The sequence below is a fragment of the Theobroma cacao genome, chromosome 5 (assembly GCF_053813885.1).
Source record: "Theobroma cacao isolate CCN51 chromosome 5, ASM5381388v1, whole genome shotgun sequence".
In the NCBI taxonomy this organism is placed as follows: Eukaryota; Viridiplantae; Streptophyta; class Magnoliopsida; order Malvales; family Malvaceae; genus Theobroma; species Theobroma cacao.
The window spans coordinates 26486151-26504647 of record NC_142643.1 but is presented as its reverse complement, the minus strand read 5'-3'; the positions used below and the strand labels follow the sequence as shown (position 1 = coordinate 26504647).

Genomic DNA, 18497 nt, shown 5'->3' with positions numbered 1-18497 from the left:
TTGGCTTCTGATTGCATTGCCATTTGTACATACGTGGGTAGACGTCTTTCAGAGTAGAGGGGGCAACTATCTTTTGCAAGGCCTGAATTGCCTCCATTGTCCAGAATTGCAAGTCAAATGTAACCATTATCATACCGTAAATGATAAACAAGTGCAACCATAAATTATTATATCAAAAGAAAAATGAAAAATGTTACGTGATAGTACCTTTATCACCCATGTGAATTCATAAATGTTGTACCGTAAACGATCCTTCTGCAAGTTTGAGGCAGGCACTTCAAACCCCTTCAAAAGGTAGTCCAAGGTCAGCCTCCAAACATAGTGACCCCATGGGAAGACATTCCAAGCGTTAATGTCCTCCACCAATGACAAGAGCCAAGGCGTCACCCGTCTACGGTAGTCTTGATCAAATAAAATGTTATTCGCGATCAAGACATGTGCCATCTTGGTCACATCTCCTGGTCGTTGAAAGTTTCCTCCTCGGAGCGTATCAAGCAACACTTGCAACTTAACGTTTTGTTGCTCGTTCCAGTATCTCACATGAATTTCGTCAGCAATAACCTCGTACGGTCATGTAAACACATTGCGCATTCGACCAAACTTCAGTTCGGTGATAAGGCAAAACTCTTACTTTGATATGCATGCCTTGCTTTTGCCAATGGCAAACCATAGCTCATGCTCCATTGAATCTGTCACAATGATTCGACGAATCATGATGTTATGCAAGAGACCAGTGCAAAAGTAGCCTTATGGATATATGTCCAGCAGCATTCCGAAGCACGTACGTTTCACTGCATTGTACTCCTCTTTCTTTTGGAGAGTTTTGTCGATGTAATGCAGTTGTGACCACTTACAATGGGTGTCAATAAAGAAATTGAATGCCCACTTTTCCTTTGGCATAATAAGCAAACTGTCAAGATCCTCATATTGTCTGGACTGCATTTGTAAAACATGGCACACATACACGAGTGAGTTAACCCATAATGTGCAACAAGGTATACTGAAGAAAGAAATAAATGTTGTTACACGCCATGCATATCGAGTAAAATGTTGTTACAGGCCATGCATACAATGTACAATGTTGTTACATGCCATGCATATAACGTAAAATGTTGTTACACGCCATGCGTATCAAGTAAAATGTTGTTACACGCAATGCATATAATGTAAAATGTTGTTACACGCCATGCATATAACGTAAAATGTTGTAACACGCAATGCGTATCAAGTCAAATGTTGTTACACGCCATGCATATCAAGTCAAATGTTGTTAAATGTTGTTACACGCCATGCATATCAAGTCAAATGTTGTTACACGTTAACGCTGACACACCAATCACTATAATTACTGTCTTCTTACACGAACTAGCCTAAAATACCCATGGCGAGTGACACTCCAATCAATGTAATTAATGACTCATTACACGAACTACCCTAAAATAACTAATGTTGTGACACTCTAAAAACCTCAAAAAGTAATTAACTCATTACACGCCATATCTGTTGTAGTTTAAAACTTTGGTACGACCATAAAATCAGGAAGAAAACAGTTTAAACATAACAATTGAAAAAGATTGAAAAAACAAGAACATATCACACAAACCCAACAAAAAATTAACGAACAGAAGAAAGTTTTATTTTCAGACTAGCTGACCTCTTCACTGATAACTGACATTGTTGCTGAGGTGTAGTCAAGCTTGCAAAGAACAAAGTCGAACACTCTGGTACCTTTGGGAATGAGGAATGAATCAAATCAAATTCTTTGAGTTCCTTCACACAAACGTTTGTGATTTCTGAAAAATATTTAATTAAAATGAAATGGCCTCACAATTTCCTCTATAAATATTCATTTATTCATTGAATTCATTCAGTGGAAGTCCAATTGGTTTCCTCATTATTTGCTTGCTTTTTTTTTCCTTTTTCAAACCGTGTAGTGTCACATGTTCAAGTCATGCCGTGTCACACACTCTAAACCCTACTGTGTCATAGATTTTCTTCATGGAGTTTGACAAACTTTGAACACTACCATGTCATAGATTCCCTCCATGTCGTGTCACAGATTCCTTCCATGGCGTATCACAAACTCTGAACCCTACCGTGTCATAGATTCCCTCCATGGCGTGTCACAAACTCTGAACGCTACCATGTCACATATTCCCTCCATGGCGTGTCACAAACTTTGGACCCTGCTGTGTCACAAATTCCCTTCATGGAATGTCACAAACTCTGAATGTTGCCGTGTCATAGATTCCCTCCATGGCGTGTAACAAACTTTGAACGCTGTCGAAACACAGATTCCCTCCATAACGTGTCACAAACTCTAAACCCTGTTGTGTCACAGATTCCCTCCATAGCATGTCACAAACTCTGAACCCTACCGTGTCACAGATTCCTTTTATGGTGTGTCACAAACTCTAAACATTGTCGTGTCATAGTCGTGTCACACATTCCCATCATGCCGTGTCACACATTCCCAACATGCCATTTCACAAACTCTAAACCTTACCCTGCCACAACCGTGTCACATATGGCTTGCTGCAGCACGACCTTTTCGTGCCTTAGATTCACATCTTTCTCCTTTCGATTCACCACTGTATCAGGGATTTCTAGTTTCACATCATTCTCCAAGCTTTCGATTCATTACGACCGATTCCTTGTTCGGTTTAATATTACTTTTCTTCTATTATCTGAATGCCATGTTTGAAATATATGAAAAACTATCTCATGTAACATTATTTTGTTTTGCACAAGTTTCACAAAAAAAAATGGATGTTTTGTACAAAATTAGATGTTTGTAAATTTTTTACATTTTTATTTTTTTATTTTTTTACTTGTTTGAGAGTGCGCGTCAACGAAGGTATCTCATTAAGAGTATTTTTGTCCTAAAATCTATTTTCGTAACTAAAAATAGTTAAAATTATTTAGAGACATTTTTTAAAACACAAAGGGTTAAAAAAAAAATTTCTCCATTTATATATATCTATTACAGTTCTTGGTAATCTCCTCGTGCTAACATATTGCTACAATTGCATGTCTTGTTAGTATAGTAGGTGTGGCTATTGCTTGTTCCCACAACAACTGGGAAAATCCATTTCCAAGGGAATCCAAAAGAGGTGTTAATGGGAAATTTCGCAACAGCTTCCACTATCCGTGCGGGCACTGCTCTTCTGGAACTCGTACGAGAACTTGGTATGTAGTAGTAGCAGTATTATCATTGCTGATTGCGCTGCGGACGCCATTGGAGAATTACTCAAGAATCAAGACAGACATTGGAAAAAAGAAAAAATGGGGTTAGACATAGTGCAGCCAAACACTTGCGTAAGAGGTTGCTGCTCCAGCGACTCCATCCCTCTTCACCTTCCTCCTTCCTCCTACATTCTTCTTTCCCCAATTGCCAGGGGTAAGTGTGACACTCTTTTGCTCCCTTTCCTTCTGCTATTCCTTCCACCACATTTCTCATGGTTTTGTTGGCTTCGATCAAGGGGCGGAAAGCGTTGTTTACGAAGCAATTCTGGATGGAAAGAGGGTTGCAGTGAAGAAGCCAATCTTGTCTACCTCGGACGAGTTGGACAAATTTCACAAGGAGTTGCAGCTCCTATGCAAGCTGCATCATCCTGGAATAGCAACCCTTGTCGCCGCGCATGCCAGGCCTCCCAATTACATGTTCTTCTTTCAATTCTATGAAGAACGAAATCTGGCTCATAAATTACACGTCCAAGAGTGGACTCCCGATATTGATCACGCGCTTACAATTACGCTCCAGTTAGGTACACTTATATCTGCATTCTCCAGAATTTCCTTTTTGCTTTCCTGCTATTTGGTATCCATTTCTGTTTTCTGTTTTATGACATTAAATTATGGATTGGTTTCTCTGTTTCTTTCTGATTTATCTATTTTCCTATTTACTTCAACTAAGCCCTAATCATATGCTAGGAGACTTGGAGAGTATATTGATATAGCTTGGCAAACAGAGAATAGTTTAGGTGCTATCACGTTTATGAAAGTAATCAGGGTTTATGTTGTGTTACAATATAGGATTAAAACAGGATGAATGAGAGTTTATGTAGTTGCACCCTTCCTTCTAGTGGCATCTTAGATTTTAAGTTTGATGGTTGGTTAGTTTGTTCGGGGGTCTGTGAAAAGTCTTTTCCAACGTTTTACGGGGACAAAAGCGAGGTTGGCTTTTTGTCTATAATAATGCTAGAAATTTAGATACTTGGTTTAAGAAAACAGAAATTAAATTTTTTAGGTGGTTGCGATTTCTTCAAACAATCCCAAAAGACAAATTAACGGTTGAAAAACTTTTACTAAACTTGTTGTCACAGTCCAATCTTATATAGAAGAGACTCTGGTATGTATCTGTGCTCTAGCCTTCATGGACCTATATTGTGGCATACTTTATTAGAGCTTGTACCAACCAGAAACATGCAAACCTAAGTCCTGTCATATCCAAGGTGCTTCACTATGCAAGTTTATGCAAGCCAAGGTGCTTCACTATGCTAGTTTTTTGGCTAGCCACCTCCTAAGCCCTGCTATGCTTGGTTAAATGTATAATCTGCATTAAGGGCTGATGGCCTTAATAGGGAGCTAGTTGGTATTTTCGATAGAAAGCTCTTTGGTATATGTGTGGGCTCAAGAATCCTGATTGCTTACTCCTAGCCAGCAATTCTGGGCTCAAGAATCCTGGTTGCTTATTTCTCATTGTGAATGCATTTCTCATCGTAGAGCCGCTGAACGAAGAATTTTGGGGATTTGTGTCCTTAAATTGCTTGACTAAGGCTAACTGTTTTGAATAAGATATGGAATATTTAAAGCAATATTTAAGGAAACTAACCAAGGCAACCTTGTCTTGGATATTTTGCTTGCTTCACCATGTTGGTACACACAAGTTTGGGATTCATTGCATTCACAATGCATTTGGTAATAGGACAAACAGAAAACACATGAAATTCTGATTATCACGCAAACTGAATATGTTGATGAATATGTACCTTCTGTTGATAAAATGCTATGTTCTGGTCATAGTGCTGTTAATGCGTCATAGGAAACCTCTCAATTATAAGCAGAATGTGACCTGTATCCTAGTACAACTCACAAAGGTATATATGGATAATAATTGATATATAGACTGAACTTTGCTGAAATTTTATGTTTGTTTCACAGTAATGCAGACACTGTATTACTTCTGTCATATTGGTTTTAACTAAATCTTTTTGAACTGCAATCTCAAGGCTTTGTTAATTTTCCTTCTTTTTTTTAATTTCTAAAATATCTTTGTTATTAATTTGTTTTTTTATTTACCTTCTATGGTTTCAGATTGGTGTTAGAAACAATGTACTCACAAAAGAAAACTAAATAAATTAAAAAAAGGGAAAACCTAGATATCCTGATAGCCAGAAAAGCCATTACCATTGAGTGATGAATATGCAGCATGATAACTGCTTGCTGGAACTTTGTTTATTTATGTAAGGAACTAGTTAATAATAAAGGATCTGACAAGCTTTTTAATGCACTTACCCGCTTTGTATTATCCTCATGTTTACATGGAAATATTTATCTTTAATCACAATACTCTGTTGACTAGCTTATACTAAAAGTTTTCTATTGCATATTATTTTTTTCCCATCTTGTTTTTTGCTTCCGTTTCTGTTTACCAGAATTTACAAAAATTTTCTTGTCAATGATGTTGCATGATGCACCTTTTCTGCTGTTTTTTTTTCCTCCAGCAAAGGCTTTGCAATACCTGCACAATCAAGGAATCATACATAGGGATGTGAAACCAGCAAATGTTCTTGTAATTTTCTTATATAACCTTTTATCTCTTTAATTTATCTAGATCTTCTGGTTGGTGTTAGATACTCTCAGCAAATGATTTTAATTGAGTGAATTCCGTGCCTCAAAGTTATATAAGTACACCAATAACATATGATGCAGCTTGACCAAAACTCTTCTGCACACCTAGCTGACTTTGGTTTGGCAGAATATAAGAAAGATCTTAGAGGAGTTTCTACTGAGAATTGGAGATCATCTGGCAAGCCAACAGGTGGTTTTCATAAAAAGAATATGGTTGGCACTCTTATTTATATGGCACCTGAGATATTGAGGAAGGAGATACATACTGAAAAATCAGATGTCTACAGCTTTGGAGTATCCATCAAGTAAGAATGCAAGATAGATTTATAAATTAGGATTCTTGCTATACTAACCTATAATGCTTTTATTATTTTGGGATAATAAAGGATGTGCATACCTAATTTCATCTCCTTCTCTTAGATTGCTAGTTATTATCAACTGTTAATCTAAAATACTGAGATTATTTATTTATAGATTGCAATGGAAGATTTTAGAAATATTTCAAATTGAGTTAAAAGCATTTTGGTCTTTAGCCTTTTAAAAAGTTCAATTTGGTCCCTAACTTCTTAATTGTTCTATTGATGTTTCTAACCTTTCAATTTTTAAGATTTAATGCTTCCGTCAGACAATTATGTAAAAAAATGGACAACCCATATGTGGCCAACAATCTTTTTGACATTGTAACACTTCCGTTTATTTCTATATTGAGAGGTTAAAGACCAATTAATTTTTTTTTAAAAAAATTAGGGCCAACTGTGCTTTAACCTGTTGAAATTTACTAAATTGTCTTAATATATCTTGTATTGATAACTTGATATCTGAACTAATTTTGAATTAAACATAAAATTACATCTAAATGAGTGGGTTGAACATGTCATAGCTTAGTTGATTACTGAACTGATCAACTCAAGAAGACTTTCTTATCCTCTTGTTTATTTTTTTATTTTCGAGCTTGCAAGTCAACTGCCATACAACATGATTAATTTGTGTCATAATCATGTTAACATGAATTTTGGCATGAACCCACTAAAGGTCAAATCATCTTTGCATGTAATGTCCAATATTGCAACCCCTACTCTTGAGAAATTCTTACCAATTTATGTGTGGATAGCTACATAAAGAAGTTGGCATCTTTTCATAGTAATGAAACGTCCAAGCACCCATAAGCTAATCCAGAAGAATATGCTTATTTATGTATTTATGATGTTACCATCCAAAATTTTGTGACAAATCAACTGGAGAAGGATCCTTTGTATGGTCAGCCTGAGTCTCCAGTTATTTCATCTCTCATCATGTAATTTGATATCAATTGTTGGTTTTAGATGATTTGTCATTTGCTGCAACTTTTTTTTTTTTGTTTAGTTTTAATGTTTTTACATGGTCCTTGGCCTTAAAAGAAGCTTGTGGGCTTTATTAAGAGAAAAGAATAAAGCAATGCGATGCCATTCCTCCTTACTGAATGGGATGACAAGCAGTGTTCAAAGCATTTAGATGCTTCAGTGAACCATGAAACAGTTTATGCTTCTCTGGCTTGTCTGGGCTTGGAATCTCTACATTAGGCTTCTGTTGGGACTTTGGAAAGTATTTAACAGCTTTGCGTAATTGAAACACTGTTGAAATGATAATAAAAAGAAATTTAGGCCTGAAATAATAACAACAAATTCCATTTAACCATGAACCTAGGGGGTATGTGTTATTGAAAACTCATTTACATTTTATTTAAATGCAAAATCATTTTGGTTGCTGTTGGCTTTTTGTTATGTGGAAGTTTGAATCTCATGAAATCGATGTTGGAAACATATCCAAGGATGCACCTCTGATATGTCCAATTCTTGTCCTTTTTTTTTAGGATTTTTCTTTCCTCTTCTCTGTTTTATGGTACGCAATATGTCTATTGGTGATTAGGTGTGTATTTGTCCTGTTTTCTCTGTCATTGCCTCCAATATCCACTGGACACAGAAAAACTAATTGGTAGAGATGTCCATGCTTCCCAGAGCCCTACAGCAATAGCACATGTTAAGCTATGAAGTGAATCAATGGATCAGGTTTCTTCATGGTGCTATCATTGGCTCTTATGGTAAGAGCTAAGAGATATCATCTTGAGCTAGATTTATATGCTCTAGCATGGTTAATCTAATTGTGACCTATGCGTTATGGTGGTTATATTTCCCAGTTTATCATTTCAGTTTAGTAGTTGCTTCTATATTTGCTGCTCTGTAAGGCTACAAATACAGAACTTGATTTCCATTTAATTGCAGTGAACTGCTAACTGGCGTTATCCCATACACTGATATTCGTGCTGAAGCTCAGGTTGGTCTTTTCTTGATTGCATTTACTTATTATGTATCTGATTTCTGATTAGTGATATTATTATGGTTATGCATATGCTTATTAAGAAAATTTGAGCTATCACTCTCATTGGTAGGACTTCCACTTCAAGACAAATTTTATTGGATTGTTTGATGCTTGGCAACTATTGATGTTGGTACTTAAAAGAATTGGAAAAACTCATGTTTGGATATAATTTCTGCATATATGCATGCCTTTTCGACCTTGAAAGGGCAACTTAAATTATTGTATCTGACCAGTTTGACTGGTGAATTATCAGTGTTTCTTTGATTTGGAAGGGTTCAGAACTACCCTGACTTATGATTAACTTTGTCAAATCTGGTCAAACACACTAAACTAGCTGGATTTTGTTGAACCTAATCTGCCCAAATCAAATTTTATTAATCTCTCTCATATCTAACATATTAACTAGAAAGCTGAGGTTTAATCAGGCTCTCAACCACCCAGCTTGCTAATTTTTAGTATTATACAGAAAAATTTCAGATTAAGTTACATATGAATATCTTAATTAGATGTTTAACTTTTTACACAGTCCAACTGCTGGACCCAGAATTAGTTTACTCTATGAGCCAACCCCCTGCTAGAATGATCTGTGATCCAAGTAATAAGGAACATTGTTCGTATGGATCATGCTGCTCATGTTTGCTGTTACTGGAAATTGGGCATTAGCTTTTACAATGAATTTTTAAATAGTGCTTAAGGAGATCATTTTAACACTATATATTTTTATTCCTGCATTCTGTTTACTTGGAGGTTATTGGGGAAATGGCAAACCAAACTTGTTCTATTGTGTTTGAAGTTTCTGATGGTAGAAGAAATATTCTGGTTGGTTCATTCAATAAATCTAGTTCTCTTTGTTTTAGGGTTATTTTGCGGCGGTTTCCAAGGACAAATTACTTCCTTTTTTTCTTCCTACTATGCTTACACAATGACAGGCTGCAAAACAAATATAAGCCTCTTTTGCTTCTTCTTTTCTACTATTATTCAAAAGATTAGTGTAAGAAGGATCTTGTGCCTTTTTTCTACCAAAGAAGGTTCTGCCAACCCAGAACTACCCGCTACAAGTTACAGTCTAAATTAAAAATGTAGGGGAGAATAAGCTGAAAGATGGTCTTGAGGAACTTTAAACAAGTCATGTTAGTATTAATTAAATAGAAGTTGAATTATATCTCTGATCTACCTTCCTGCCATATTATTACAAGCCAACTTATTTTTGATGATTTTTGCATCTGAATTAATTTGGGATGAATGATCGGTTATTGGATAAATGTATCCAACCATTATTGCTATCTAATTTTTCCTCCAGCCATAAGTTCTTTTCTAGTGAATGATTTTAACATCAAATCAGAGCTTGCTTTGCATTCATGCCGGTCATTTCATGCCTAGAATTGAAGAGATAAACAAACTGCAAATCTGCACACTTTAGATTTATGTTTTCTGGTAGAATGTTTGAACTTTGAGTATAGTCAGCATTGGACTATGATCAAGCAAAGCTTCACGTCTCTTTAATATTGCAAACCATGGGTGGGTGTTGACTACTCATATTTGTTGTTTGTAATTTATTTGCTACTGGCAGGCCCACACTGTTCTGGAGATGAACTATACTGAGCAGCAACTTACTGCCGCTGTGGTCTCTGGTGGACTGCGACCAGTTCTTCCTGGTATTGTGTCTGGAGTGCCAGCAAGTATGCTGTCACTAATTCAAAAGTGTTGGGATGCAAATCCTCAAAATAGGCCTTCATTTAACGATATAGTTTTAGAACTAGATGGTATTTTGGAACAGAGAAAGAGAATGGAGAAAGAAGATCTATCACTTCAAAAATCTTCTATTTCCCATGGTCATCAAGTCATGGAAAGCATTAACAACCTTCATACCTATCAGGAAAATATTAACTGGTCTACTCAGGGACAATGTTTATCCAAAAGAGCATCTGCTGAAGTACATTCTGGTTTCGGAAAATGGCTTGATTCTTCTGATGAATCTTTGACATACCATCCAGTACTTTCTTGGGGATCCTTTGCTACATGTGGGAGAAGGGAGAGTATGGAGGACACACACTTTCTTATGCCTTACTTATGCAACGAGAAAGATGTTCATGTTTTTGGTATCTTTGATGGTCATAGAGGTATGCAAAACTGTGACACATGATACTGAAGATCCAGTAGGGATCAGATATGAGGATAAAGTGCTCCTAATGGCCACTGGAAACTTGTTTAAATAAAAACATCTGAAGAAAAAGAGTTAGGAGGCCAAATTAAATTCTGGGTAATTTAAATTAAAATCGTTTCAGAAGGTAATCTTATCTAAGTGATTAATTCAAATACTTCTCACCCTCCTTTTTTTCTTCCTGATTTTGGAATAACTTATAAAGTAGAAGCTGTCTCTACTTTCAAGTTACTAAATTTGTGTGTATATATAATTGGAATGTCTTAACCTGTTTTTTGGCTATCCTGAATTTATTCTAATTCAGTTACATGAGTTTACCTTATTATTAGCAATTAATAATTCAAGAACCACTTAGCTTCAAGTGAGAAACAATAGAATTGTTATGGAGTCAGATACTTTGAAAACAAAATTGTTCATGTTTCTGCATCTCTTAAAGTAAACTGTCTTCGAATCTTACCTGGAGATATCTTCAAATTCTAGAGGAGACAAGCTCCTCTTTAAATCTCAAAGAAACCATTGGGATAGAATTATTATTCAAAATTGTCTGTTTCTTAGTATGGTTAAGTGTGATTTTCTTGTTCATATAAACTCTCTGGATTCTGGAACATCTGTAGGTGCAGCAGCAGCTGAGTTTTCAGCTCAAGCATTGCCGGAATTTCTGAAAATCTTAGGATCTACATGCAGGTTTGTTTTGCTCTGGTTGTTATGCCTGCCTTTGTCTAACTATTATCCACTTTCTTAGATTAAACAAGTGTATATATGAATGCAGTCCTGCTGATGCGCTGTTGGAAGCATTTGTTAGGACAGATGTTGCTTTTAGAAATGAACTTGATTCTCATCGTAATTCCAAGAGGGTGACTCAGAAAGATTGGCATCCTGGTTGCACTGCAGCTGCTGCCCTAATAGTTAGAAACAAGCTTTTTGTCGCTAATGCAGGTGATTGCAGGACAATTTTATGTCGGGCTGGGTGCCCCTTAGCTCTGAGTAGGGTGAGCTTGGACTGTTTCATTCTAATTCTATTGGTTCTTGTGGCATTATGTTGTGTTATATTTTGAAATTAGTTGACTTTGACATATTAGGATCATGTCGCAAGCTGTCTTGAGGAGAGAGATCGTGTTGTTAGTGCAGGGGGGAAAGTAAAATGGGAAGTTGATACTTGGAGGGTTGGTCCTGCTGCACTTCAGGTTTGTCTGCTTTAACTCTTTCCAATTTTGACTTTGATAGTAGATGTTTCTCGTTGAAGGAAATACTCTATCAGCATTCAGCAGTTTAATTGTTAAACATTTGCTTGATAGAAGAAAAGACCCAAAAAGTCTTTTAACTTAGTATTGGAAAGCTGGTTCTTCAAAGAAAAATCAAACCTTGTAGTTAGACTTGCTTTTTGGATGTTTTCTTTTCATGATATTTCATTCCACCTAAAGCTTTGGTATCCTTCTCTTAATCTGTTTATGCTTGGGTTATAAATTCTTGTTTCCTATCAGAATTGAATTACTAACCTCACTCTTTAACATACTTTCCTGGGAGGAGGCTCCTTTTTGGCTAAAAGTGTGTTGGACAGAGGCCAATGGCCTGCAATCTATTCCAACATCAATATATATCTTCACTCATAGTTATCAGCTTGTGAACTTTTTAATTGCTTGTTTTGCAACTTAATAGCATATTACATTTTGGTTTTTAAATTCTTTTTTATAAAAACACACTACAATTGGTATTTTTTTGGAACATTCAAATGCTGCCATCAATCCTTAAAGCCAAAATGGGTGGTTAAAAATCAAGATTGCTCAACCGTTTAGTCCATTATGGCAGTTTTCAAAGAAAACACTTCAGACTTGTGTGATTGAGTGATTAACAGATAGGCTTGTCCAACCTATTTTTATAGTACCATGTACTCAATATTGAGGTTTCATATTATTGTTTAATATTTCATAAATTCATTAGCAAGTTATGGATCTTGTTTTTGATAAATTAAATAATTATTATGCATATCTGGACTCTTGTAAGGAGAGTTCGAGTTGCAGAGAACTGGAAGATAAATTACATGAGTCAGATTACTACACAGACAGCATATTAACAATTGGAAAAATCATACGCCAAACTTCATGCTGTGTGCAATCTCTGCTTGCATTAGATAGCACACTCAAAATTTAAGCATCTTCTTGCACCAATCAGCCACCTTTTTTGGCTATCCTTAGGAGCACCCTTTATATGATGCTTCTATTTATATTGACGATTGCAGATAATTGCTACCATTATTAAGTGTACGTGTGGTAACTTGAGGTGGAGACACCACATGGTGTTTAGGTTCTACATACTATTTTGGACCTACTGACGCTTTAGGATTTTTAGCCAAAACACTACTACACTGAGTACATGTACAACAAACCACTGCTGACTAACAGCAGCATGCCACAACTCCAGTGCCTTAAGAACTTTAGCTAAAGATGGATTACCAAAGCTTTCAATCAAACAACTTAAACAACAAGACTTGGAATGAAATCCATGCATATATTGAAACAATTAGCTCAAAACACCATCAAATTGAGTCAAAATTGTTTCAACATTGAGGCTAATTGCAGCAATCAAGTGCTTAGTAAGCAAATCAAACACTAATACAGGTGCTATAAGCGAGGAGAGAGAGCTGGGAAGAACTAGAGAACAACCTGCTATTGTGGTACTATATCTTGTATTTATACACTATTTTTAGAGATAGACATGCAACTGACTATATTAACCTTCATAACAATTAATGTACCATTTAAGATGGGTGTTCAAACCAAATAAATTGTAGAACTATAGTCTGCAGCACTAAGCAGTATATCAAAAGCACTAAGCGTAGGCCAAAATATTTTAGCCAACAATAGACCTTCAAACACCTTCTTTGCAACACAATCTCAGTAAAGGCTTAACTTTTATGGCTCTACCATGTGCTTAAGGTAACAAGGCCACAAAATATGCGTGCTATAGTAATGGGGTCACGGAGTATCGGCTTCAGTGTTAATTTGCTGCAGTGTTATACGATGGTCGATAATCAACTCCATGAGTTTTCTAATGCAAAGGATCCATCGGAGTGGCAACTGCAGAACATATGACTCATGTCATTGCTTATTAGGTGTGAGCAGTGGATCCATACTTAGTTACTAACTGAGAGGAGAGAGTAGCCAAAGAGAGAAACTTTAGAAACTCATACTTGGTATTTCACATTAGTTTTTTACAAAGTTCAAGTTTGTAATCTCAAACTTGAAACCATGTCTCCTTCATGGAGGAGTTGCCATTTATAGGCTTACAAGATCATAACGAACAAACTAGTCACTATTGAAGATTGTGACGTGACCTACACACCTTTTTATAAAGGTTAAATAATTGACACATTTTGATAGAGGTGATTCTAAACGAACAAAAATAAATAGTAAAAGACAAATACTACAGGACAAATGAGCATTAGATTCCTCGAGTGCTTTTGAGGTGGCACGCCTTTTGAAGTTGGAGCTCTTTTGTCGAGGATGACTTGACAACACATTGGATGATGTGACAACACACTAGAAGATGATACTAGCACACTTATCATCTTTAAGCATACTTAATTCAACGTAATTTTAATTTGGATTTTATGGGCTGTTTTTGGTGGAATTGGGCCACTCTTGATTTGTTATGGCAATGGCCTTTTGGACATTATGACGATAGTCTTGGTTGTGTAATGATCCATCTTCATCTTGGATCAAAATGTTGGTCCGATTTGCTCTAACTAAAAGGTATTTCCTTCGATCAAAATGACAGATGTCCATTTTGAAAAGTTTACTTGGGTCAAATCTATAGTCTTGATTATTTGTCCAATGGGGTTGTAAGGGAAGTGTGTTGCCTTTGAGGGGAGCATAAAAAGAAGGTTAACATGCCAAAGGTGTAAAGGCTCATATTCTGGTGGATAGAATTTCCATAGGTTCTCTTGGAGGAAGGTGTCAACCTACCTCTCATGCTTAAAGGCTAAAACTACAACAAACGATTTATACCAACAGCTACGCTTAATGGTGGAATTCAGATGATTGGGGATATGAGCCTTTTCACCTTCGGCATGTCAACGTCCCTCTCATGCTCCTCTCAAAGGCAAGACACTTCCCCTACAATTTTTATTGGGCAAATAATTAGGATTGTTAAAAAAAAAATTCAAGATTGTGGATATAACCTAAGTAAGTTCTTCAAGATGGACATTTGTCATTTTAATCGAAGGATACCTTTTGGCTAGAGCAAATCAGACCAACATTCTGACCTAAGCTGAAGATTGATCATTACACAGCTAAGGCTACAGTCAAAATGTCCAAGAAACTCTTGCCATAACATATCAAGAGTGATCCAACCCTCTAGACCAAGAAAGATCCAATTTCATAGAAAACAGCTCATAAAATCCAAATTAAAATTATGTTTAATTAAGTATGTTTAAAGATGATAAGTGTGTTAATATCATCCTCTAGTGATTGTCACATCATCCAGTATGTTGTCAAGTCATCTTCGACAAAAGAGCTCTGCCAATATCAAAAGGTGTGCCTCTCAAAAGAAGTACCTAAAGAATCTAATGCTCATTTGTCTTGTAGTATTTGTCTTTGTTCCTTTAGAATCACCTTTATCAAAAGGTGTGTCAATTATGCAATCTTTATAAAAAGGTGTGTAGGTTACGCCACTATCTTTAATAGTGACCAGTTTGTTTTGTAATGACTTGAACCCTAAGGCTATTACCGGCACAGTGGCCCTTTAGGCAAGCTCACAAGACTTAGCAAGCCTTAAAGACAACATCCATAATGCACGAATACACTTAGATCTTCAACAACATCACGAATAGTCACATAGACAAGTTTACAACCATGATAAATTTAAATGTAGCCTTGCCACAGCATATTCACAAATAAACATCACTATACATGCGTAGATTTAATACCTCAATAGTGTTTACATCATAGAGTTCTAGAATGCCATATATTGGTTATAATCGTGGGCCTCGACCTTACATTATTGGGTTGAGCAGCTACATACTCATACCAAACCCTGACCAGCAGAGTTAACTCAAAAAAAGGGAAGGCTAGGAGATGCCATTACCTATAAAATAAGTTGAAGTGAATCACCAAAGAAAGCTGTCCAATATGTTTACTTATCTACCATGTTGCATATGGTTAGGGTTTATATGTATATTTTAAATCTGATTTGCAAATGAATCCTCCCATATTGCTTGTTTCCTCTTTTCATCCCACTTATTAATAAGGCAAATCCGATTTGCAAATGCATGGCGGATAAGTAAGCATATTGGGGAACCTTCCTTGGTGATTCACTCCAGCTTATTTTATAGGTCATCTCTTAACCTTCCATTTTTCCAATTCAACTCTACTGGTCACGGTTTGGTTTGAGTATGTAATTGCTCAAGCTGGTTGTGTAGAGTTGAGGCCCATGATTGTAGCTGATATATGGCATTCTAGAACTCTGTTAAGATATTAAATCTACGCATGTATAGTGATGTTTATTTATGAATATGCCGTGGAAAGAAGCAAGATCGACCTTTTCTTCTTTAGGTGTTTGTTGGTGGCAAAAGAAGTGCTTGCACCTACTCAACCACCCTAAAGGATCTTCTTGGCCAATGATGGAGCGTCCTCCTATGGTTTCTGATCCTATCCCTCTCTTGCTACACCTTTGCCCTTACGGTTTCGGTTGTTACTGGCCTCCTCTATAGATACGATATCAGCTTTGGAAGCCGCTAAATCCCTAGTAAGTTCATCCAGTTGAGCATTTATTGCTTCTTGTTGGGCTGAATTGGCTGCATGTTCATCTTGGAACAGTTGTAAAAGTTGCTCTAGTTGTTGCTGAATAGAGTCCCCCATAACATTAGGCTTTAATACCAAATTGTTTAGTCCCTTGAAATGGATCGAGTTATGGATCGGTGTGTGGAACAGTTGGGTTTAGTTTGAGGTAAGCTGGGTATTTTGGTGGAAGGTTTCTTTTTTCGACCTATGTTTGTAATGCTGGCTTTTTAGAGAGAATCTACAGATCTCTGGAGTTTTAAGTACTCAAAACTTGAATAGATTCTGAGCAACCCTTTTTATTAACTTCACTGTCTTTTAAATACAGCTTGGTGGAATAACAACCCTTAAAGCAAGGAAATAAAGTGGAAAGGTGGAAATACAACCTCCAACAACTTGAAATGGAAAACTACCACTAACAATAAAATAGGAACAACAATGAAACGGTCAACAATAAACTGCCAGCAATCAATCAGATACGTTGACTTACTCTATACTTCCCATGTGTGAATCGCTTGTAATCTAAGGGATTATTTGGTGCGCTAACATAGTGCTTTTGATATAGGTCCCCAGACTACTGCACCTAGTGCTACGAACTATGATGCTACAGTTTATCTAGTTTCTGGCGTCGATGTTTCCGGCGTCGACCCCACCTGTCTTTACATAAATGCCTTGACTCTCTGTATGGATTTTAAAAAACTGCTTCATATATCTCAAAAATTTTATGTTGGTATTTTCTAGCCATGTCATTGGTACAGGTTTTTTAAGAGATGGGTGCCCGGACATTAGGAGAGATAAAATATTGATTAAATGAGGGGAAAAAAACAAAAGGAAAGAAAACTTAGAACTTTTTAGAGAACTCATATAAGTTATTTTCTTTTCTAATCAAATTTTCAAGCTCTTTGATAATGCACAGGCAATGAAACATAAATGAATTTATGATTTTTCTTTCCATATTTCCTCTGTTGATATGTCTTTTTATAGGTAACTCGCTCCATTGGTGATGATGATCTGAAGCCTGCTGTAACTGCAGAGCCTGAGATAACTGAAACTGTACTCTTATTGGAGGATGAGTTCCTGGTAAGAGCCACTGTCTTGGTGAATAGTTGTATATCATTGATGGTTGATCATAATTGGAGTTCTAATCTATAGCATTATGTTTTGGACAGCTTTATAAATGTAATACAAAACATATGACGGTAACAGAAAAGAAGAACACTAGGGGAAAGCCATATTAAAACGATCTTCATTGTACAGTTTGCGAAAGAGAAAGTTTTTAAAGATGTATGATTGAAACTTGCATCTGATTCTTTAGGGCATTCAGTATTTTTGTGATCCATAATGCTAAATGTAAAACACATTTGTAAATCTTTTTTTTTCTTTGGTGTCATTAGAACTCTTTTGGTAGGTTTACATCTCTAGTCACTAAATAAATGAATGTAGTGTTTTCCACAAGATATCAAATCATTTTGTTGAAAGGTTTCTTACATGTCTATAGATTATGTGTTACTCTTTTTGAGATATCGCTAACACAATTAGGAATTGCTGCCCATATATTTGTGTATGTGTGTGCACGCGCATATATGCATGCCTCTCTAAACTCGGTTTTACTTTTCAGAAGTTATTTGACTGTACTTGGTTTTACTTTCTGTACCCTGTGCCTAGTGATTAGTTATGAATTCAGCTGTAAAATAAGATGGCTGTCAAAATCCCTGTGGTTCGTGGACTTGAAAAGTAAACTTAAAATAGGGTTGATTGTCAGGTAATGGCTAGTGATGGACTCTGGGATGTTGTGAGCAACATGGAGGTCATAAGCATTATCAGGGATACAGTGAAAGAGCCGGCAATGTGCTCCAAAAGATTGGCAACGGAAGCTGCAGAACGTGGCAGTAAAGATAACATCACAGTCATTGTTGTCTTCCTTCGTCCAGTATCGACAGCAGAGAGAGTTTACTAGTGTTTCTACCTCTGAATAGATTTATACAATCAATTCTTCTTAGATTGATATTTGTCTCTCCAGGATTAGGATTATTCATAAAGAGGTCTGTATTCAAAGGAAGGAATGCTATGTTTGTTAGAGCTAAAAATCTGCCTTCACAATTCACATAATAAATTTTTTTATTCTTGGATCAAGTTTTTCTGCTACGTCAATTTTTAAGGTAAGTAATGTTTTCTCTTTCTCTTTTCTTTCGGGAACACCCTCTTTTTTTCTCCAGCAACAAATTAATGATCAAATCACACACAAAATAATCAAAATTCAACTTTTTCTAAATGTTTTTGAAACCATGTCAGCATTCAATTCAGCCGCTTGATTTCTTCAGCTCTCTCTCTCTTCCTATCTCTTTTTTCTCAAT

At 36.2% G+C, this 18497-nt stretch overlaps 1 protein-coding gene across 4 annotated transcripts; it reads left to right on the top strand.

The window, feature by feature from the left end:
* Positions 1-3008: 3008 nt before the first annotated feature.
* LOC18598606 (protein kinase family protein / protein phosphatase 2C (PP2C) family protein) lies at positions 3009-18329 on the top strand. Of its 4 annotated transcripts, none has more exons than XR_001928129.2 (11): positions 3009-3400; positions 3483-3767; positions 5727-5794; positions 5935-6158; positions 8112-8163; positions 9779-10328; positions 10984-11053; positions 11139-11358; positions 11449-11553; positions 16472-16825; positions 17128-17223. XR_001928129.2 is itself a non-coding variant. In XM_007028192.3 (11 exons), the coding sequence occupies exons 1-11, from the start codon at positions 3286-3288 to the stop codon at positions 18098-18100; spliced, it is 1980 nt and encodes a 659-aa protein (XP_007028254.3). In that variant the 5' UTR covers positions 3009-3285; the 3' UTR covers positions 18101-18329. The 4 variants fall into 4 exon arrangements, 3 of the variants coding, with proteins under 3 accessions (XP_007028254.3, XP_017977154.2, XP_088662516.1); XM_007028192.3 differs by lacking the exon at positions 16472-16825 and adding an exon at positions 17906-18329; XM_018121665.2 differs by lacking the exon at positions 16472-16825 and adding an exon at positions 17893-18034.
* The last annotated feature ends 168 nt before the right edge of the window (positions 18330-18497 follow it).